General features: G+C 42.5%; 1 protein-coding gene across 2 annotated transcripts in view; it reads left to right on the plus strand.

Annotated features, from left to right (window-relative positions):
* LOC140740067 (adhesion G protein-coupled receptor E5-like) overlaps nucleotides 1-24,350 on the plus strand; it is a 111,550-nt gene that overhangs the window by 59,065 nt on the left and 28,135 nt on the right. The window contains exons 6-9 of one of the 2 annotated variants that reach the window (XM_073068927.1): nucleotides 950-1,127; nucleotides 5,045-5,164; nucleotides 13,662-13,843; nucleotides 18,769-18,927. In XM_073068927.1, the coding sequence (XP_072925028.1) occupies nucleotides 950-1,127; nucleotides 5,045-5,164; nucleotides 13,662-13,843; nucleotides 18,769-18,927 (639 nt within the window). The remainder of the gene's footprint in view (nucleotides 1-949; nucleotides 1,128-5,044; nucleotides 5,165-13,661; nucleotides 13,844-18,768; nucleotides 18,928-24,350) is intronic. The other variant, XM_073068928.1, reaches the window with a different exon arrangement.

Below are 24,350 nucleotides of genomic sequence, written 5' to 3' on the forward strand. Positions count from 1 at the left end.
TTTTTTGACAAAGATAATGTAGCAGGTAAGTACAAAATATAGCAAAAAGAAATGTTTGAGAGGCAAGTTTAGGACTGCAAAACTGTAACCAGTAGGTTCCACAGGATCAGTATCCAGTTTTGAGATTTTTATGATATACAAATTATTTTTAGCAAAAGATGGTGGGCAACAATGTTCCCTCTGAGATAGGTGTGTGTGTGTGTGTGTGTGTGTGTGTGTGTGTGTGTGTGTGTGTGTGTGTGTGTGTGTGTGTGTGTGTGTGTGTGTGTGTGTGTGTGTGTGTGTGTGTGTGTGTGTGTGTGTGTGTGTGTGTGCGTGCGTGCGTGCGTGCGTGCGTGCGTGTGCGTATCTCTTACTACTTAATGCATAGAGGAATTTAAACTTATGCACAAAAGGTTGTCACCCTCTATCTTGTTGGCATATTAAGTACATTTCATCATAGTACACAATCACATTTCCTTTACCAGTTTCTGATGTGGACGGTGTTGACAATGTGGAGTTTGCAATGATCTGTCTGTAGATTTTAGAGCTGGCTTATTTATACTGTTTTTATTGAAGAAGTTAATCAGTATACACATGTTGTTGCCACTAGGCAAAAAGTTGCAAAACACCAGATCTTTTGCGTACACTAATCATTACAAATTGGTAGACAAGTTAACATAGATTTTAGATGACCCATAAAATGGCTATGGAGAAGAGGTGATAACTTCTGGAAGATGTACGCAGGGTGGTCAGCTGAGCAGAAGAGTAACAATGAAATTTACTCTAAAAGAGTATGAAGCAGTACATTGGGAGGGAGAGAGACAAAGATACAACAAAGTAAGAAAATATGCAGTAAATGAAAAGGTACTGAGTGATGGAGAGGAACAATGGGACCTTGAAGTGCATGTCCACTGATGTTTAAAGATAGATAATGTGGTTAAAAGGGCACTATTTTCTGTCCCAACAGGATATCAGTCCATTTGCTGACGATTTTTTCATGAACTTTTCAAAGTCCCACAAGACAAATTCAACGGAATTCTACAAGTTAATTTCCAACTTCTTGGAAAGCATGGAAAATTATACACTTGCTGCTGCCCAGAAATTATGTCACAATGAAAAAAAAAACATCTCTTCAAAGTATTATGGTAATGTAGGAGTCTTTGTTCTGAAGCTTTGCTTTAGCCATCGGTTCCGCCCCCCCCAATTGGTTTCTAATATACAGTTCACAACCATCACTTAACAAAACTGTTAGAGTATGGCAATGAAATGGAAAGTGTTGTAGGCTTTGGACTAATGGTCTTTCCCTGGGTAGGAATGTCAAAATGCCTCAAAGAGTAATTCTTCCAGTTGCTGCTCGTGGGATCTCATTGTCAGTGTGCTGTGGAGTGGTAATCAGTTCATTTTATAAAAGTAATCAAATGAATTCCACACTTCTTAGAAATTAGTAATAAAATAAAACGATAGAAATGTGTCCTTTGTCTTAAATATGCAGTATATTAACAGATATGCATTGAACTCTGTTTCTGTAGTTCTGTTCCTCTAAAAGTCAATGTTAGTGTATGGCACAATCAATAGAAATAACAGAACATATTTTTCTCCATTATCCCATGTTTTAATTGGAAATTCTTCTCATAGTTCTCATCACTCCCTTTATCACAATGTTAAATGTTAAACAAGGGTTTAGATGGGGCAGAGTTTGTTAAGTGTGTCCAGGATGGATTCCTGTCACAGTATATTCACAGGCCGACTCGGGGCAATGCCATACTCGATCTAGTATTAGGTAACAAACCGGGTCAGGTCACATATCTGTCAGTGGATGAGCATCTGGGGGACAGTGATCACTGCTCCCTGGCCTTTAGCATTATCATGGAAAAGGATAGAATCAGAGAGGACAGGAAAATTTTGAATTGGGGAAGGGCAAATTATGAGGCTATAAGGCTAGAACTTGCGGGTGTGAATTGGGATGATGTTTTTGCAGGGAAATGTACTGTGGACATGTGGTCGATGTTTAAGGATCTCTTGCAGGATGTTAGGGATAAATTTGTCCCAGTGAGGAAGATAAAGAATGGTAGGGTGAAGGAACCATGGGTGACAAGTGAAGTGGAAAATCTAGTCAGGTGGAAGAAGGCAGCATACATGAGATTTAGGAAGCAGAGATCAGATGGGTTTATTGAGGAATATAGGGTAGCAAGAAAGGAGCTAAAGAAGGGGCTGAGAAGAGCAAGAAGGGAGCATGAGAAGGCCTTGGCGAGTAGGGTAAAGGAAAACCCCCAGGCATTCTTCAATTATGTGAAGAACAAAAGGATGACAGGAGTGAAGGTAGGACCGATTAGAGATAAAAGTGGGAAGATGTGCCTGGAGGCTGTGGAAGTGAGCAAGGTCCTCAATGAATACTTCTCTTTGGTATTCACCACTGAGAGGGAACTTGATGACGGTGAGGACAATATGAGTGAGGTTGATATTCTGGAGCATGTTGATATTAAGGGAGAAGAGGTGTTGGAGTTGTTAAAATACATTAGGACGGATAAGTCCCCGGGGCCTGATGGAATATTCCCTAGGCTGCTCCACAAGGTGCGGGAAGAGATTGCTGAACCTCTGGCTAGGATCTTTATGTCCTTGTTGTCCACGGAAATGGTACCGGAGGATTAGAGGGAGGCGAGTGTTGTCCCCTTATTCAAAAAAGGTAGTAGGGATAGTCCAGGTAATTATAGACCAGCGAGCCTTACGCCTGTGGTGGGAAAGCTGGTGGAAAAGATTCTTAGAGACAGGATCTATGGGTATTTAGAGAATCATGGTCTAATCAGGGACAGTCAACATGGCTTTGTGAAGGGCAGATCATGCCTAACAAGCCTGATAGAGTTCTTTGAAGCGGTGACCAGGCATATAGATGAGGGTAGTGCAGTGGATGTGATCTACATGGATTTTAGTAAGGCATTTGACAAGGTTCCACACGGTAGGCTTATTCAGAAAGTCAGAAGGCATGGGATCCAGGGAAGTTTGGCCAGGTGAATTCAGAATTGGCTTGCCTGCAGAAGGCAGAGGGCTGTGGTGGAGGAAGTACATTCAGGTTGGAGGGTTGTGACTAGTGGGGTCCCACAAGGATCTGTTCTGGGACCTCTACTTTTTGTGATTTTTATTAATGACCTGGATGTGGGTGTAGATGGGTGGGTTGGCAAGTTTGCAGATGACACAAAGGTTGGTGGTGTTGTAGATAGTGTAGAGGATTGTCGAAGATTGCAGAGAGATATTGATAGGATGCAGAAGTGGGCTGAGAAGTGGCAGATGGAGTACAACCCGGAGAAGGGTGAGGTGTTGCACTTTGGAAGGACAAACTCCAAGGCAGAGTACAAAGTAAATGGCAGGATACTTGGTAGTGTGGAGGAGCAGTGGGATCTGGGGGTACATGTCCACAGATCCCTGAAAGTTGCCTCACAGGTAGATAGGGTAGTTAAGAAAGCTTATGGGGTGTTAGCTTTCATAAATTGAGGGATAGAGTTTAAGAGACGCGTTGTAATGATGCAGTTCTATAAAACTCTAGTTAGGTCACACTTGGAGTACTGTGTCCAGTTCTGGTTGCCTCACTATAGGAAGGATGTGGAAGCATTGGAAAGGGTACAGAGGAGATTTACCAGGATGCTGCCTGGTTTAGAGAGTATGGATTATGATCAGAGATTAAGGGAACTAGGACTTTACTCTTTGGAGAAAAGGAGGATGAGAGGAAACATGATAGAGGTGTACAAGATATTAAGAGGAATAGATAGAGTGGACAGTCAGCGCCTCTTCCCCAGGGCACCACTGCTCAGTACAAGAGGATATGGATTTAAGGTAAGGGGAGGGAAGTTCAAGGGGGATATTAGAGGAAGGTTTTTCACTCAGAGAATGGTTGGTGTGTGGAATGCACTGCCTGAGTCGATGGTGGAGGCAGATACACTAGTGAAATTTAAGAGACTACTAGACAGGTATATGGAGGAATTTAAGGTGGGGAGGTTTATATGGGAGGCACGGTTTGAGGGTCGGCACAACATTGTGGGCCGAAGGGCCTGTAATGTTCCGTACTATTCTATGTTCTATGTTCTTGTTCTAAATTGGTGGTGACTTATCACAGGTTTCTTAAGGAAAGAAATAGTTTGAAACAATGATGCTGAAAATCTGAAATACTCAGTAGGTCTGACAATATTTTTATTGAGAGAAACAATTTAGAACATACTAAAATATATGCTAATGTTTCAGGTTGATAAACTACATCATACCAGGCAAAGATTTAGAGTAAACATGCTTTATAATATTGGGAATGCGTGGAGGCAGGAGAAACTGTTTCTGTGCTGTATTTCTCAATAACTCTGTGATTCTATAAATTAGCCATGATGATGGAGCAGACTCAATGGGCTGAATGACCTAATTCTACTATATCTTATGGTCTTATGCCAATAGTGTGGGTGAAATATAACCATATAACAATTACAGCATGGAAGCAGACCATCTCGGCCCTTCTAGTCCGTGCCAAACGCTTACTCTCACTTGGTCCCACCTACCTGCACTCAGCCCATAACCCTCCATTCCTTTCCTGTCCATATACCTATCAATTTTTTTTAAATGACGAAATTGAACCCGCCTCTACCACTTCTACTGGAAGCTCGTTCCACACAGCTAGCATAAATAGATTGGTAATGGTACAAATAAAGCAACTAGAGGATGGATTGGAAGATACACAGTTTGGGAAGGCAAAATATTTATCTTAAAATTTAAATATTATGAATTTTATATGAAAAGAAAACCTCTCTCATTAAAGCCCTTAAAAAGTAATTTACAATTGAAAGAACTTGCTCCATCTGTAGCAAAACTGATAAAAGTGAGTTATCAGAGAAAGGATTTCAAATTCTCATTGAATGAAACAATGAGAGTAACAGGAGGTGGGGAGAAAGGAGTTCTGTACAGAGGAAGGATTGATATGCTTTATAAAAGTTCATAGTGATTTTCTCCCTAAAAATGTAACAAGTTACTAATGCTGTGAAGCATTTTTTTCCTGTTATTAATACTGTTGCTGATATTCCTGCTTCCATAGAAATCCTTATGCACGCAATTCGGAATAACACAATCCCTAAGGATAACAGGTCAGAGTTATCCACTACCAAAAACAGCCTGGATATTGGCTGGAGCAGTGTGACAGGAAAAGGGATCTTTGGTGAGTCTAAACTTGGATACTTTTAGTCTTTCGCCACTTCATTAGAAGCCAAAATACTGCTTTGGTTGTAGATTCCTGTCTGTCACAGGGTCAAGGCTTCTTTGTTCTTCCCTAATTCACAACAACAATGTGCCAAAATTCTATATATACTAGTTAAAGATACTTAAAAAAAGCATAAATAACAAATTCCATCAAAGAGAATCTGTGAATTTGCAACAAATACAGGTAGCTGCATTTCATACAATGTTCATAAAATATAAATACCTGCATTGATAGATTTAGAGTAAATAACCATATAACAATCACAGCACGGAAACAGGCCATCTCGGCCCTCCTAGTCCGTGCCGAACTCTTAATCTCACCTAGTCCCACCTACCCGCACTCAGCCCATAACCCTCCACTCCTTTCCTGTCCATATACCTATCCAATTTTACCTTAAATGACACAACTGAACTGGCCTCTACTACTTCTACAGGAAGCTCATTCCACACAGCTATCACTCTCTGAGTAAAGAAATACCCCCTCGTGTTTCCCTTAAACTTTTGCCCCCTAACTTTCAAATCATGTCCTCTCGTTTGAATCTCCCCCACTCTCAATGGAAAACAGCCTATTCATGTCAACTCTATCTATCCCTCTCAACATTTTAAATACCTCGATCAAATCCCCCTTCAACCTTCTAAGCTCCAATGAATAGAGACCTAACTTGTTCAATCTTTCTCTGTATCTTAAGTGCTGAAACCCAGGTAACATCTCTGCACTCTCTCTAATTTATTGATATCTTTCCTATAATTCGGTGACCAGAACTGTACACAATATTCCAAATTTGGCCTTACCAATGCCTTGTACAATTTTAACATTACATCCCAACTTCTGTACTCAATGCTCTGATTTATAAAGGCCAGCGTTCCAAAAGCCTTCTTCACCACCCTATCTACATGAGACTCCACCTTCACTGTTATTCCTAGATCTCTCTGTTCCACTGCATTCCTCAATGCCCTACCATTTACCCTGTATGTTCTATTTGGATTATTCCTGCCAAAATGTAGAACCTCACACTTCTCAGCATTAAACTCCATTTGCCAACGTTCAGCCCATTCTTCTAACCGTCATAAATCTCCCTGCAAGCTTTGAAAACCCACCTCATTATCCACAATACCTCCTACCTTAGTATCATTGGCATACTTACTAATCCAATTTACCACCCCATCATCCAGATCATTTATGTATATTACAAACAACATTGGGCCCAAAACAGATCCCTGAGGCACCCCGCTAGTCACCGGCCTCCATCCCGATAAACAATTATCCACCACTACTCTCTGGCATCTCCCATCTAGCCACTGTTGAATCCATTTTATTACTCCAGCATTAATACCTAACGACTGAACCTTCTTAACTAACCTTCCATGTGGAACTTTGTCAAAGGCCTTGCTGAAGTCCATATAGACTACATCCACTGCCTTACCCTCGTCAACATTCCTCGTAACTTCTTCAAAAAATTCAATAAGGTTTGTCAAACATGACCTTCCACGCACAAATCCATGCTGGCTACTCCTAATCAGATCCTGTCTATCCAGATAATTATAAATACTATCTCTAAGAATACTTTCCATTAATTTACCCACCACTGATGTCAAACTGACAGGTCTATAATGGCTAGGCTTACTTCTAGAACCCTTTTTAAACAATGGAAGCACATGAGCAATACGCCAATCCTCCGGCACAATTCCCGTTTCTAATGACATCTGAAAGATCTCCGTCAGAGCTCCTGCTATCTCTACACAAACTTCCCTCAAGGTCCCGGGGAATATCCTGTCAGAACCTGGAGATTTATCCACTTTTAAATTTCTTAAAAGCGCTAGTACTTCCACCTCTTTAATTGTCATAGATTCCATAACTTCCTTACTTGTTTCCCACACCTTACACAATTCAATATCCTTCTCCTTAGTGAATACCGAAGAGAAGAAATCGTTCAAAATCTCTCCCATCTCCCTCGGCTCCACACATAGCTGACCACCCTTATTCTCTAAGGGACCAATTTTATCCCTCACTATCCTCTTGCTTTTAACATAACTGTAGAAACCTTTCGGATTTACTTCCACCTTATTTGCCAAACCAAACTCGTATCTTCTTTTAGCTTTTCTAATCTCTTTCTTAAGATTCCTTTTACATTCTTTATATTCCTCGAGCAATTCCTTTACTCCATGCTGCCTATATCTATTGTAGACATCCCTCTTTTTCCGAACCAAGTTTCTAATATCCCTTGAAAACCATGGCACTTTCAAACCTTTAACCTTTCCTTTCAACCTAACAGGAACATAAAGATTCTGTACCCTCATAATTTCACCCTTAAATGACCTCCATTTCTCTATTACATCCTTCCCATAAAACAACTTGACCCAATCCACTCTCTCTAAATCCCTTCGCATCTCCTCAAAGTTAGCCTTTCTCCAATCAAAAATCTCAACTCTAGGTCCAGTCCTGTCCTTCTCCATAATTATATTGAAGCTAATGCTATTGTGATCACTGGACCCGAAGTGCTCCCCAACACATACATCTGTCAGCTGACCTATCGCATTCCCTAACAGGAGATCCAACACTGCCCCATCTCTAGTTGGTACTTCTATGTATTATTGCAAAAAACTATCCTGCACACATTTCACAAACTCTAAACCATCCAGCCCTTTTACAGAATGAGCTTCCCAATCTATGTGTGGAAAATTAAAATCTCCCACAATCACCACCTTGTGTTTACTACAAATATCTGCTATCTCCTTACACATTTGCTCTTCCAACTCACGCTCCCCATTAGGTGGCCTATAATACACTCCTATCAGTGTTACTACACCTTTCCCATTCCTCAATTCCACCCAAATAGCCTCCCTAGAGGAGCTCTCTAATCTATCCTTCCAAAGCACCGCCATAAGATTTTCTCGGACAAGCAATGCAACACCTCCTCCTCTGGCCCCTCCTACTCTATCACACCTGAAGCAACTAAATCCAGGAATATTTAGTTGCCAATCACACCCTTCCTGCAACCATGTTTCACTAATAGCTACAACATCATAATTCCAGGTATCAATCCACACTTTAAGCTCATCCACCTTTCTTACAATGCTCCTAGCATTAAAATAGATACATTTAAGATCCTCTCCACCTCCTCCTCTCTTTTCATCCCTAACAACGCATTCAAATTTATTATCCTTTTCTTTCTTCTTCCCTACATCTTTGGGCTGAGCGCATCCCTTCTTCATCACCTGCCTTTCCTCCCTCACACACTGTCTACTTACTTGCTCTACTGGTGAACTAACCTCCTCTCCCATAGTTTCCTCAAATTGATTCCTGCGCCCCCATCTTACTAGTTTAAAGTCTGCCCTGTAGCCCTAGCAAACCTCCCCGCTAGGATATTGGTCCCCCCGGGATTCAAGTGTAACCCGTCCTTCTTGAACAGGTCACGCCTGCCCCAGAAGAGGTCCCAATGATCCAGAAACTTGAATCCCTGCCCCCTGCTCCAATCCCTCAGCCACGCATTCATCCTCCACCTAATTCCATTCCTACTCTCACTGTCACGTGGCACAGGCAGTAATCCCGAGATTACTACCTTTGCGGTCCTTCTTCTTAACTGCCTTCCTAACTCCCTATACTCTCGTTTCAGGACCTCTTCCCCTTTCCTACCTATGTCATTGGTACCTACATGTACCACGACCTCTGGCTCCTCACCCTCCCACTTCAGGATATCTTGGACGCGATCAGAAACGTCCCGAACCCTGGCACCAGGGAGGCAAACTACCATCCGGGACTCCTGATCACCTCCACAGAACCGCCTGTCTGAACCCCTGACTATCGAGTCCCCTATTTCTCTTTCTTCTATCCCTACCCTTCTGAGCTACAGGGCCGTCCTCTGTGCCGGAGGCCCGGCCACTGTCACTTCCTCCAGGTAGGCTGTCCCCCCCAACAGTACTCAAACATGAGTACTTATTGTCAAGGGGTACAGCCACTGGGGTACTCTCTAGTACCTGCCTCTTCCCCTTCCTGACCGTGACCCACCTATCTGCCTCCCGTGGCCCCGGAGTGACCACCTGCCTGTAACTCCTCTCTATCACCTCCTCACTCTCCCTGACCAGGCGAAGGTCATCGAGCTGCAGCTCCAGTTCCCTAACTCGGTCCCTCAGGAGCTGCAGTTCGGCGCACCTGGCGCAGATGTGGACATCCGGGAGGCTCGGAGACTCCAGGATCTCCCACATCCGACACCGAGAACAACAAGCTGCCCTCACACTCATACTTCCCGAATAACTGAAAATAACAAGAACTAAAAGATAAGCCTACTGTACCCTCTTCTGCCTAAGCCCTCTGAGCCCAAGCCCTACACTCTGCTCCCGGCTCACTCTGCTGCCCGCTGCTTAAGGCTGCGTTCTTTTTATATCTTCCCTCCTTCCCAGGCCTCCTTCACGCGCCTGCGCAGTCCCGCCTCTCAGAACTCCGATCTGAGAAGCAATTTGAAAATGGCCACCGCCGCACTTCCTCTCAAAGCCTCGCTGTCTTCTTCCAAAAGAGAACTACCTCACTCTTTCTCTCCTTTTTATATCTTCCCTCCTTCCCAGGCCTCCTTCATGCGCCTGCGCAGTCCCGCCTCTCAGAACTCCGATCTGAGAAGCAATTTGAAAATGGCCGCCGCCGCACTTCCTCTCAAAGCCTCGCTGTCTTCTTCCAAAAGAGACAAAATAATAAGAGGTTATCTTAAGTAAGCATTACTTCAATAGCTTTTCTTTGGTACTTGGTTTGATTCTGAGGCTTGTCTAAAACTGGTTAGTTCTACAGTATTTCGTCCCCCAGTGAGTGTTTACATTTTATGCTTGGATTTCTTGTTGACAGAAATCAAACTAAAATTAATTTCAAATATCCAACACACACCTCAGTATCATTTTCAGGATAGAAACGAGATTTCTTCATATGGTATTTTGGAACTAGCTCTCTATGAGGACAGCGGAGGATCAGACTGACCAGTTCCTATAAAGACATTGCTGTTTGATTGTGTTTTGGTGGGGCATATATCTTGTTCTCATCCTTGCTTACTGTCTACCATATAAATAATCTACACAGTCCTTGAAGATCAAATCTTCACACAGAGGAAATCTTCCTTCATGTGATGCATTTCAAATTTGCTAAATAGTACAAAATCACAATAGATCAGATTGCTCAAACCTGCGCATCCATAAGGCAGTGTGTACCTTCAACAGCAACAGAGACATCCACCACCACTTCATAGCCTTCATACTCCTGACAGACTTCTACCAAACAAGTTCATCAATTCTGGCCCACTTCAGAGTGTAGAGGAAATGCCAGGAGCAGTATAATGTACCAGACTAATGAAGCTGTAGAACATTAGCCAAGAAATCTCCCAGGGGATCTTATCATATTTCTACAATGTTACTACACCTGGTCATAAATGAAAAGGGACATTTAAATAAGTAACATTCACATCTTCTATGATGGGGAGGCCCAATAAATATGTGCTAAAAATGAAGCTGTGTTATTTGCATCATTTTTATATTTAAGTAGCAAGTAGATGGTTCATCTTAATTTCTCCTGAGATCCCATAGGCAGTGCTTTCAAGAAGCAATTACTCATGAGCAATCTGCCATTCCTGGTTTGTATTTTACCAAGACCATAAGATATAGGAGCAAAATTAGGCAATTAAGCCCATCAAGTCTGCTATACCATTTCATCATGGCTGATCCTAAATCCCACTCAACCTATACAACTGCCTTCTCACTATATCCTTTGATTCTCTGTCCAATTGGAAACTATCAACTTCCACCTTAAATATACCCATGGATGGCCTCCACCATAGTCTGTGGCAGAGCATTCCACAGATTCACTACTCTCTGGCTAAAAAAAATCCTCTTTGCCTCTGTTCTAAAAGGTCACCATTCAATTTTGAGGCTGTGCCTTTTAGTCCTGGATCCTCCACCACAGGAAATATCCTCTCCACATCCACCTTACCTAGTCCTTTTAACATTTAGTAGGTTTCAATGAGATTCCCCCTGCGTTTATCTAAGTTCCAATAAGTTCAGGCCCAAAGCTGCCAGACATGTATTAACCCCTTGGTTCCTGAAATCAGCCTTGTGGGCCTCTATTCACTAGAATTCAGAATTAAGAGTGACTTCATTGAAACAAATCGAAAGTTGAAAGGTCTTGTTAGAGTGAATGTGGAGAGGATGTTTCCTATGGTGGAAGAGTCTAAGACCAGAGGACACAGACTCAGAATAGTATGGAATCCTTTTAGAATGTAGATAAGGAGGAATTCCTTGAGCCAGAGTGTGGCGAGTCTGTGGAATTTGTTACCACAGGCTGCTGTGGAGGCTCTCATTGCGTATATTTAAGGCAATGGTTGATAGATTCTTGATTCGTCAGGGTTTGAATGGATACTGGGAGATTGGGTCTGAGAGGGAAAATAGATAAGCCGTGATGAAATGGTGATGCAGATTCTATGGGCCAAATGTCCTAATTCTGCTCCTGTATATAATGTTCTTATATTCTTATTGTTCAATCTTATTTATAATGAGGCTGCTCATGCCTGCACAAAGCAGCACCTAGATAGCATTTAGTGACAAGTAACAATGACCATCTCCAGTCTCACCACCTGGCTTGGTGGTCAATGCAATTAGCATCACCTAACATCATGTTCAACCTTATTGAAGTCACCATAGCCCAGAAACTCAACCAGTCAGCTCCATAAATACCATGGGGTAAATAACAGTATTGTGGCTTAATCTGCATGAGGGATTGAATGACCTACCCCTGTTTCTATTTCTTGTATTTCACAGATTTGCTACAATTTCAGTGGAACAGATTCAAAAAGGAAAAAAGCATCATATTGATCAGTACCATTCATGGAAAATTTCTGGTGCATAGATTCCACCTGGGTCCTGAATACTGAGGGCACCTCCAATCTTAATTAAGATATTGAGAATAAATCTCATCTAATCATGTACATTGAGGAGGTTCCTTCCTGTTCAGTTCTGTTAGACATTCATTGGAAAAGATTCAGACATTTCATTTCCAGTTTTATACATTTTCCTAATTCAAATAACACTTAAACTTTGCATTATCTGTCCCTAACTCTCTGATAATAAAAATGATCCTCTGCTGACAATTGTACTGGATGTTGGTTTCCCATGCTCCTTAATGTTTCACCACATGAGTTATTTTGACCAATCAACCCTGTCCCATGTTGCTACTGTTATTCACGAGACATGTCGAGAAGTGCAGTCATTCTCAGTAGAATGACAATGTCATCTGAAGAGTGTTTGATGGCTCTGGGCCTGTATTCACTAGAATTCAGATGAATGAAGGGTGACCCTATTGAAACCTATTGAATGGTGAAAGGCTATGGCAGGTGTGTCTAAAACCAAAGGTTTCAAAGCTACATTTAATGTCAGAGAAATGCATACAATATACATCCTGAAATTCTTTTTCTTTGCAACCATCCACAAAAACAGAGGAGTGACCCAAAGAATGAATGACAGTTAAATGTTAGAACCCCAAATTCATTTCCAGCTCCCCTCCCTCCCACGCGTAAGCAGGAGCAAGCAATAAAAAGCATTGGCACCTGCCACCGAGCACTCAAGCATGAGCAAAGCAACAGCAAAGATACAGACCTGCAGTACTCCAATGACTACTTGTTCACCCAGTATTCAAAATACCACAGGCTCTCTCTCTCCCTAATAAGGGAGAAAAAGATGTCTCTGTTTCACAGTGAGAGGGGAGACATAACAAACAACTCACTGGTTTACGATGTTAAGAATCTGTTGCATCACTCTTTCCAAGCTCTGTGCCCAAAGATCTGGGTCTCTGGGCACACAACCTTAGATCTTCCATCTCCCATGACACAGCAATCTCCTGCCCAGACACCAACCTCCGATTCCCCCATTTCCAGAGCCATGAAATCTTAAACCTCCGAAGACAAGCAAAGCTCTTAATCTGAGCCCTTGGTGTGCCGAATAATGGCTAGTCATCAAAGCGGGTCTCATTCTTGCAAAGGATCATAGTCAGCGTGTATCTCCAGGTCAGGGTATATTTAAGGTAAAGATTGATAGATTCTTGATTGGTCAGGACATGAAGGGATATGGGGAGAAGGCAGGAAATTAAGGCTGAGAAGGAAATTGGATCAGCCATGATGAAATGGTGAAGCAGACTTGATGGATCAAATGGCCTAATTCTGCTCCTATATCTTATGAAAGAAAGAAAAATAATCTCCTGTCATTGAAACTGCTAAGTTTTGGTAATGCTTTTGGTAAATCTTTGGTAATGCTTTCAACTGACAAACAAATATGTTTCACTAAATTTAAATAGAAAAAGCCCTTCTGAAGGTTTTTATCTGCATATTGCTCAAATTAACCAAGGAATTTCCTGAAGAGTTGGCATCTCTCCTCCTGAATCCCATTGTTGTGACACTAACTGTAATTTGCTTAATTTTTAAATATCCTTTGTGCAGATGTTGCTGCTGTTGTCCTTATCTCCTACAAACATCTGGATTCCATCATGAAACCGATTCGTTTGAAAGGCAGCAACAAGGAATCCAAGCTGGATCTAATATCCGAAATTGTTACTGTTGCTGTAACAAACAAGAACAGGAAAGATCTTCCTGAACCAGTCAATCTTACCATTGAGAGCAAGGTTTGTTCAATAGCAAATCTACAGATGCTGGAAATCTGAAATATAAACAGATAGTGCTGAAGATACTCACAGATCAGGCAGTCAGAAGGTCTGAGCAACATTTCCTCAGAAGGTATTCCTGCAAAGTCATTGGATCTGAAATTCAAGTATTTTCAATCCAGCAAAGTTGGAGGAGTGGCATTGTGAGGATGATGAATAATAGAATCATAGAGTACCACCACATAGAAACAGAACTTTCACCCCATCTAGTCCATGCCAACCTGTTTTTTTCTGCCTATGTCCCAACTATCTGCACTCAGACCACAGTCCTCCATATTTCTCTTCCACATATATATCCAAATTTTTTAAACATTTCAATTGAACCTGCATCTACCAATCCCACAGGCAGTTCATTCCACATTCTCAACACCCTCTGAGTGAAGAGGTTATCCCTCATGTTCTCCTTAAACATTTCACCATTCACCCTCAACCCGTGACTAGTTCTAGTCTCACCTAACCTCAAGGGAAAAAAGCTTGAATGTACTTACCCTATCTATACCCCTCAACATTTTGTACACTTTTATCAAATTGCCCTTCATTCTACTATGCTTCAGGGAATAAAATCTTAACCTATTCAACTTTCTTTATAACTTTATAGCTAAGCCCTGGCAACATCCTTGTAAATTTTCTCTGTACACTTACAAGTTTCCATTAGGTTTGGTTATGTAGCTGTAGGTTGGTGACTAGAACTGCATAGATTACACTCCTTGTGTAAAAAAGTTAACTTTCAAATTCCTATTGATATTACATCTTTCCCTTCTCAGCTTAAATCTATACCCTGTGGTTCTTGATTTCCCAACCCTGGGAAAAGACCATAAGATATAGGAGCAGAATTAGGTCATTTGGCCCATTGAGTCTGCTCCATCATTTAATCATGGCTGATCTATTTTTCCTCTCAGACCCAATCTCATGCCTACTCCCAATATCCCTTCATGCTCTGACCAATCAAGAATCTAAAACCTCTGCCTTAAATATGCATACAGATTTTGCCTCCACAGCTGCCCTTGGCAGTGAACTCCACATTTTCACCACTCTCCAGTTAAATAAATTCCTCCTCATCTCCATTCTAAAAGGATGCCCCTCTATTCTGACGCTGTGTCCTTTGGTATTAGACTCTCCCACCATAGGAAACATCCTCTCCACATCGACTCTAACAAGGCCTTTCACCGTTCGATAGGTTTCAATGAAGGCAACCGTCATTCTTCTGAATTCCAGTAAATACAGCCCCAGAGGCATCAAGTGCTCTTCATGTGACAAACCGTTCAAGGTTTGAATCATTTGCGTGAACGTCCAATGAATCCACACCAATTTCAGCAAATCATTTCTAAGATAAAGGGCCCAAAACTGCTCACAATACTTCAAGTGAGGCCTCACCAGTGTTTTATAAAGACACATTACATCCTTACTTTTATTCTTTTCTTCTTGAAATGAAATTATATTCTAGTTCTCTTAAAGTGAATGCTAACATTGCATGTACCTTCCTCATCACAGACTCAACCTACATTTAGAAAACAGTTAATCCTTCCAATTAGACACATAGAACATTACAGCACAGAAACAGGCCTTTTGACCCTTCTTGGCTGTGCCGAACCATTTTTCTGCCTAGTCCCACTGACCTGCACCTGGCCCATATCCCTCCATACACTTCTCATCCATGTACCTGTCCAAATTTTTCTTAAATGTTAACAGTGAGCCCGCATTTACCACTTCATCTCGCAGCTCATTCCACACTCCCACCACTCTCTGTGTGAAGAAGCTCCCCCTAATGTTCCCTTTAAACTTTTCCCCCTTCACCCTTAACCCATGTCCTCTGTTTTTTTTTTCTCCCCTAGCTTCAGTGGAAAAAGCCTGCTTGCATTCATTCTATCTATACCCATCATAATTTTATATAACTCTATCAAGTCTCCCCTCATTCTTCTATGCTCCAAGGAATAAAGTCCTAACCTATTCAACCTTTCTCTGTAACTCAGTTTCTCAAGTCCCGGCAACATCCTTGTAAACCTTCTCTGCACTCTTTCAACCTTATTAATACCCTTCCTGTAAATTGGTGACCAAAACTGCACACAATACTCCAAATTCAGCCTTACCAATGCCTTATACAACCTCACCATAACATTCCAACTCTATACTCAGTACTTTGATTTATAAAGGCCAATGTACCAAAAGCTCTCTTTACTACCCTATCTGCCTGTGATGTCACTTTTAGGGAATTTTGTATCTGTATTCTCAGATCCCTCTGTTCTACTGCACTCCTCAGTGCCCTACCATTTACCTTGTATGTTCTACCTTGGTTTTTCCTTCCAAAGTGCAATACTTCACACTTGACTGTATTAAACTCCATCTGCCATTTTTTAGCCCATTTTTCCAGCTGGTCCAGATCCCTCTGCAAGTTTTGAAAACCTTCCTGACTGTCCACTACACCTCCAATCTTTGTATCTTCAGCAAATTTGCTGATCCAATTCACCACATTATCATCCAGATCATTGATATAGATGACAAATAACAATGGACCCAGCACTGATCCTTGTGGCACATCACTAGTCACAGGCCTCCACTCAGAGAAGCAATCCTCCACTACCGCTCTCTGACTTCTACCATTGAGCCAATGTCTAATGTTAAGCAGCTGCACATGTGGCACCTTGTCAAAGGCTTCTGAAAATACAATTGCACAAAATCCACCAATTCTCTTTTATCTATTCTGCTTGTTATTTCTTCAAAGAGTTCCAACAGATTTGTCAGGCAAGATTTTTTTCATGAAGAAACCATGCTATAGCATGTTTTATCCTGTGCCTCCAAGTACCCCAAAATTATATCCTGAACAATCAACTCCTACATCTTTCCATCCACTGAGGTCAGACTAACTAGCCCATAGTTTCCATTCTTCTGCCTCTCTCCTTTCTTGATAAGTAGAGTGATATTTGCAATTTTCCAGTTTTCCGGAACCATCCCAGAATCTAATGATTGTTGAAAGATCATTACCAATTTCTCAACAATCTCTTAAGCCACCTCATTCAAAACCCTGGGATGTACACCATCTGGTCCAGGTGACTTATCTACCTTCAGACCTTCCAGTTTCCCAAGAACCTTCTCCTTAGTAATGGCAGCTTCACACAATTCATGATCCCTGACACCTGGAGCTTTCACCAGGTGTCTTCCACCGTTTCCTTGTCCCCATTACTATCTCTCCAGTATCGTTTTCCAGCAGTCTGATATCCACCCTCGCCTCTCTTTTACACTTTATATGTTTTGGTATCTTCTTCAATATTTTTGGCTAGCTTACTTTCATATTCCGTCTTTACCTTCTTAATGATGTTTTAGTTGTCTTCTGTTGGTATTTAAAGCTTCCCAATCTTCTAACTTCCACTAATTTTTGCTCTATTATGTTGCTTTTGACTTCCCTTGATAGCCATGGTTGTGCCATCTTCCCTTTAGAATACTTTTTCCTCTTTGAATAATATATATACTGTGTCTTCTGAATTGCTTCCAGCAATCCAGCCACTGCTGCTCTGTCATCATTCCTGCCAGTGTCTTTTTTTTCCAATCATTTCTGGCCAATACCTCTTTCTTGCCTCGGTATTTTCTCTTACTCCATTGTAATATTGATACATCTGACTTTATCATCTCCTTCTCAAAATTCAGGATGAATTTGATTATATTATCACTTGCCTGTAAGGGTTCTTTTACCTTCCTCTCTAATCAATTCCGGTTCAGTGCACAACTTAGAATAGCTAATCCCCTAGTGGGGTCAACCATGAGCTGCTCTAAACAGCCATCCTGTAGGCATTCTAGAAATTCTCCCTCTTTGAATCTAGCACCAACCCGATTTTCCCAACTTTCCTTCATATTGAAATCCCCCATGAATATTGTAATATTACCCTTTTGGCATGCATTTTGTACCTTCTGTTGTAATTTGTAGACCACATCCTTACTACCTTTTAGGGTCTGTATATAACTCCCATCAGGGTCTTTTTACCCTTGCAGTTCCTTTGCTCTATCCACAACAATTCAACACCTTCTGATCCTATATCACCTCTTTCTAATGATTTGATTCATTTTTTTTTACCAAAAGAGCCTCACCAGCCTTTTTGCTTTCTTGCCTGTCCTTTTGATACAATGTGTATGCTTGGGCATTTATCTCCCAGCTATAATCTTCTTTCAGCCATGATTCAGTGATGCCTACAACATCATAAGTGGCAATCTGCAACTGTGCTACAAGTTCATCTGCCTTATTCCAGAAATACACACATTCAGGTATAACACTCTCAGTCCTGTATTCACCCTTTTGATTTTATCCACCTTTTACTTTGCAACTCATTTTGTTGACTGCAATTTTGCACTGTCATCAGCCTCTTCTTGCTGTGAGTCCCACTACACATTGCCTCTGTTTGTAAACCGACTACCTCATCTGGAATTATATGCTTATTATTGAAGGGAACAGCCACAGGTGTAGTCTACACTGGCTGTGCATTTCTTCCTCCTAACAGTCACCCAGTTATCTGTCTCCTGCAATCTAAGGGTGACTACCACCCTATAGTTCCTGTCTATCATTTCCTCATTGTCCCTTGCAATTTTTTACAGAATTATTGTTAAACAAAGGATCTGCTCCCCTTTTTTGGGAATGCAGGGATGACTCTTCAAGAATAGCTTAACTGGTCTTTTCAGATTATTGCTTGTGGGAGCTTCCTGAACAGCCATTTATCCTACAATAAATACAGCTCAAAGGCTCTTCAAAGGATCCAAAAGGCTATGGAATACCTTTTAAGCACTCCTTGCAGGCAAATTTATATTTTGTTAAAATTCCAAGCCAAAGCCATGAAATACAATTCATACCAATTTGTTCAATGGAAGGAGTTAATTATTGTCATTCTTTTTTTGTCTTTTAACAGTTTACTAAAGGAACACCAAAATGTGTCTTCTGGGATGGATCAGCTAGTGCCTGGTCTGAACATGGCTGTGAAGTGCTCATGTCCAACACGACACACACAGTTTGTAGCTGCAAACATTTGACAAGCTTCGCTGTGCTTATGGCCTTGTGTGAAATAGAGGTACACTCTACATGGTGTGTTGAGAGTGTGTGAATGGGAAGTGTGGTGCGTTAGGAACTTGGCCACAGAGCTAGAGGGCAGTGAGAAGAGATCACAATTCAGGAGTCAACATCTCCACAGTTTTGATAATCTTACTCCATGCAGTGGCAGCAGGATTCAACAGGAAATATATTAATCCTCTGATTAATATCCTCTTCATATTGCTGTTTTTCAAACAGCGACCCAAAGTTGCTTCATAGAGCAGCTTTGGTACTGATTTACCATCATTTACCAAAGTCACCTAAGCACAATCAGAGTACTTTGGAAAGGCTGTGTACTCATATGTACCAAGGTATTTCAAAGACAAATAACCAAGCACCACAGAAAGAGATAACATGATAAGTGACCAATAGCTTGGTTCTAGAAAGAGGATTAATAACCAAAAGGTTGTAAGAGATGAAAGTCTTTACATCACTAGTATTCTCAGTTATCTTATTCCCTTTGGCTCCAACAAACCTCATTCCTTCCTCTAAACAGTATAGAATTGTGCCAGCAAAATGACCTATGGAGATACTGTTCAGTTTAATTTCACTTTCATTGTCAGAATATAAATGCAATAGAAATGAATTATTTTTCATCAGCAGTAGTGCAGTACATTATAAAACATAAATTAACATAAATTTCAATACCGTGAAGTGTGAGGTGATGCATTTTGGAAAGTCAAACCAGTGTAGTTATTAAACTATGAATGGTAGAGCAATAGGAAGTGTAATGGAAAAGAGGGACCGATGAATACAAGTGCTCAGTTTACTGAAACTGGTGTCATACATAGACATAGTGGCGAAAAAGGTATGTAGCACACTAATCTTCATCAGGGGGATTGAATATAAGAACTAGAATATGATGTTGCAGTTGGATAAGTCTTGGTGAGGCCACACCTGGAGTATCATGCACAGTTTTGGTCACCACTTTAGAAGAAAGATGTGGCTAATCTAGAAAGAATGCAAAGATATACAAGGATGTTGCCAGGACTAGAGGGTCTGAGTTACAGGGAGAGAGTGGTGAGTGGAATGAGCTGGCAGAGGAAGGGATTGAGGCAGATAAAATAGTATCATTTATGATGCAGTTGGATAGTACATGGAAGGACGCAACTCAGCAGGATATGGGCTGAACATTGTACTCGCTGGCTGGGCACCGTGCTCAGCAGGATATGGGCTGAACATAGTACTCGCTGGCTGGGCACCGTGCTCAGCAGGATAAGGGCTGAACATAGTACTCGCTGGCTGGGCACCGTGCTCAACAGGATATGGGCTGAACATAGTACTTGCTGGCTGGGCACCGTGCTCAGCAGGATAAGGGCTGAACATAGTACTCGCTGGCTGGGCACCGTGCTCAACAGGATAAGGGCTGAACATAGTACTCGCTGGCTGGGCACCGTGCTCAACAGGATAAGGGCTGAACATAGTACTCGCTGGCTGGGCACCGTGCTCAGCAGGATAAGGGCTGAACATAGTACTCGCTGGCTGGGCACCGTGCTCAGCAGGATATGGGCTGAACATAGTACTCGCTGGCTGGGCACCGTGCTCAGCAGGATAAGGGCTGAACATAGTACTCGCTGGCTGGGCACCGTGCTCAGCAGGATAAGGGCTGAACATAGTACTCGCTGGCTGGGCACCGTGCTCAACAGGATAAGGGCTGAACATAGTACTCGCTGGCTGGGCACCATGCTCAGCAGGATATGGGCTGAACATTGTACTCGCTGGCTGGGCACCGTGCTCAGCAGGATATGGGCTGAACATTGTACTCGCTGGCTGAGCACTGTGCTCAGCAGGATAAGGGCTGAACATAGTACTCGCTGGCTGGGCACCGTGCTCAGCAGGATATGGGCCGAACATAGTACTCGCTGGCTGGGCACCGTGCTCAGCAGGGAATGCTTGGACCAAAGGGTCTATATCTGTGCTGTATTGCTCTGTGACTCAAAATTGTACATAACTTACAAAATAAAATAAGCAACATTAGTGCAGGAAAGAGAAGTCCGTTAAGCCCAAGCTTGATTTTTCTGATTAGAGCATAAGAAATGAGAAATAGGAGCAGGAGTCGGCCATCTGGCCCGTCCAGTCTGCTTTGCCATTCAATAAGATCATGGCTGATCTGGCTATGGACTCATCTCCACCTACCTACCTTTTCCCAATAACCCTTAATTCCCCTACTACGCAAAAATCTACCCAACTTTGTCTTAAATGTATTTACTGACGTTGGTTCCACAGCTTTATTGGGTAGAGAATTCCACAGATTTACCACTCTCTGGGAAAAATAGTTCATCCTCATATCCATCCTAAATCTTCAAGCTATGTCCTCTAGTTCTAGTCTCACCTACCAGTGGAAACAACTTTCCTGCTTCTGTCTTGTGTATCCCTTTCATAATTTTACATGTTTCTGTAAGATCTCCTCTTATTCTTCTGAATTCCAACAAGTACAGTCCCAGGCAACTCAATCTCTCCTCATAGTCTAATCCCTTCAGCTCTGGAATTAATCTGGTGAACCTCCACTGCACTATCTCCAAAGCCACTATATCCTTCCTCAAGTAAAGAGACCAGAACTGTTCGCTGTACCCCAGATATAGCCTCACCAGTGCCCTGTACAGTTGAAGCACAACCTCCTTGTTCTTAAATTCAATCCCTCTAGCAATGAAGGCCACCATTCTATCTGCCTTCTTGATAGCCTCCTGTACCTACAAACCAAACTTTTGTGATCATGCGCAAGCACTCCCAAGACCCTCTGCACAGCAGCATACTGCAATTCTTTACCATTTAAATAATCATCTGCTCTTTCATTTTCTCTTCCAAAATGGATGGCCTTACATTTACTAATATTGTACTCCATTTGCCAGACCCTTGGCCACACACTTAACCTATCTATATCTTTCTATGCAGACTTTCTGTAATTTCTGCACAATTTGCTTTTCCACTTAATTTAGTATCATCAGCAAACTTAGATGCACTGTCCCCTCTTCTAGATCATTAATGTATATCATGAATGGTTGCGGGCCCAGCACCAACCCCTCTGGCACACCACTCACCACCCATGTATCCCAACTCTGCTTTCTACTAGTTAACCAATCTTCTATCCATGCTAATACATAACCCCAACTCTATACATCCTTATCTTATGGATATGTCTGTTCTGTGGCACCTCATCAAACACCTTCCAAGTAAATAATGTCTATCTGTTTGTCACAACCATGGATTCGGTAGCGTAGTAGATATGGCAATTCCACTTGTGAATTTGCATGTGCCAGCTAATTATTATTTAATCGTGGTAGTATTTAACTCCATACTTGTCGCTGTAGTGCTTGTTGAGACTTGGACAGAGCATAGCAAAGCTTCGCTGCTGTTTTGTATTCGGCCTTCCCTTTCAAGTCAACTGACTCTGAAGACTAGCGGTATTCATTTAAAGTTTAGATGTTCTTTTCAGCCGCAGTGTAGGATTCATTTTCCTTTTGAGAGTTTTAGTTAACGGCTCTGTTTAGCCTAATGTTTATTGTTTTATTTTCCCTTTAACTTTGTTCGTATTAAACTCTGTGAACTATAGACCTGCTTCAGTGTCTCTCACTCTGCACTTGGGCCATATCTGAAACTGGTAACAACAAGTCTAAACTCAAAGTTGGACCCAGTAGAGAAAGAGCAGCTGACGTTAGCCGTGAGATTCATTGGTCAGGTAAGAGACAAGCTACAGGCAATGAAATCTGTTCTCAGTGACGTTACGGAGGCATTGAGGCAGATAACCTCATGCGGACGAGCCTAGTCTCAATTGGAGGAACAGGTATCATCCCTAGCCACAACGGTTCAACAGCTCACCAGATAATCAGACTCAGGTTCTGTGATTTCCGCACTCATGGCCGCTGTCTACAATCTTACTGTGAACGTTCTTACCAGCTCAATTCAGCAGCTTCAGGCCACCTCAGTTGCACTCCCAGCATCACGCACGTCCTCCTTTTCTACTGCCCCAACAATCTCTGCTACCAGTGCTCCCGCTCCCACGCCTGGACCAGATCCAACTTCCACGACTGTTCAAGAACTGAGTATTCCACCCCCATGCAGATATTCTGGTGATCCCAATGGTTGCAGGAATTTTATTACTCAAAGCGAGCTGATATTCCAAGCCCAGCTTGGTTGCTTTGGTGATGATGCGCAAAAACTGGCATACATGGTCAATCTTCTTGATGGACCTCCACTCAGCCTGTTTAATGCTTTACAGGAGCAAGGATACCCCGCAGCCCAGTCGTTCCGTCATTTCGTGGTGGAGTTAAGGAGGGTTTTGATCTTCCAGGACAGGGTCAGGAGGCGGCTCAACAACTCTTGGACCTACGCCAAGGCAGAGGAATGGTGAGAGCCAATGCAATCAAATTCCGTACCCCTGCAGTAGAGATGGGATGGAATGAGAGATCTCTCATCACTGCCTTAAAACGTGGATTAAATGCAGAGGTCCGCATGAGATTGCTGTCCAGGATGAGCAGGATAGTCTGGATGACCTGATTAATCTGGCTATTCGAGTTGATGACCAGGTGACTGAGTGGCGCAGGGAAAGAATGTTTCAAACTTCCTATGCCAGATCTCCCTCCCTCATCTGATCACCATCGTTCCTTGCCCACTCCCCCTCCCTCACCACCCAGCACCCAGCCCACGGAGGAGCCCATGCAATTGGGCACATGCATCTGTCTCAGAAGGAATGACAGTGGTGCCAGAGGACAGGTTCCTCTACTGTGGTGATCCAGGAATCCAGGACACTTCCGGGCGGCATGTTCCAAGCGTCCAGTAAAAGAGAATACCCGTCAGCAAGGAGGGGCATCCTGACGGGTCGGTTCTCTCTTCAGTCAGCTTCTTCTAATTCTGTAATGCTCTCAGCTCCCTTGTCGTGGAGTTCTCAGACCAATGAACTTAAGGCATTTATTGACTCCAGTGCAGCTGGGAATCTTATGGACATCTCTCTCACTCAAAGATGGGGAGTTCCAGCTCAGGAATTAAGGGAAAAGATCAACGTCAAGGTGCTGGACGGTCAATCTCTGGGAACCAGCCAGACCTACCTTTCCACCCAACCCCTCCAATTGGTGCTCGAAGGCACCATCATGTAGAAATATCTTTCTATATGGTTAATTCACCTGAAATGCCACTGGTACTTGGTCTCCCCTGGTTATCCCGACATAACTCACAGATCAATTGGTCTCTGATGGTACTCCAAGAATGAGGACCGGCATGCCTGTCTACCTGCCTGGATCCAGCTCAAGCTGCATTCTATGAATCCTCTCCTGTGTCAGCTCCGGATGCTGACCTATCTGGGATTTTGGCTGAATAAGCGGATCTCCTTGAGGTTTTCAGTAAAAGAAAGGTCACCACCCTGCCCCCACACCAGCCATTCGACTGTGCCATAGACCTCTTACCTGGCAC

Source organism: Hemitrygon akajei, chromosome 16 (genome assembly GCF_048418815.1).
Source record: "Hemitrygon akajei chromosome 16, sHemAka1.3, whole genome shotgun sequence".
NCBI classification, from domain to species: domain Eukaryota; kingdom Metazoa; phylum Chordata; class Chondrichthyes; order Myliobatiformes; family Dasyatidae; genus Hemitrygon; species Hemitrygon akajei.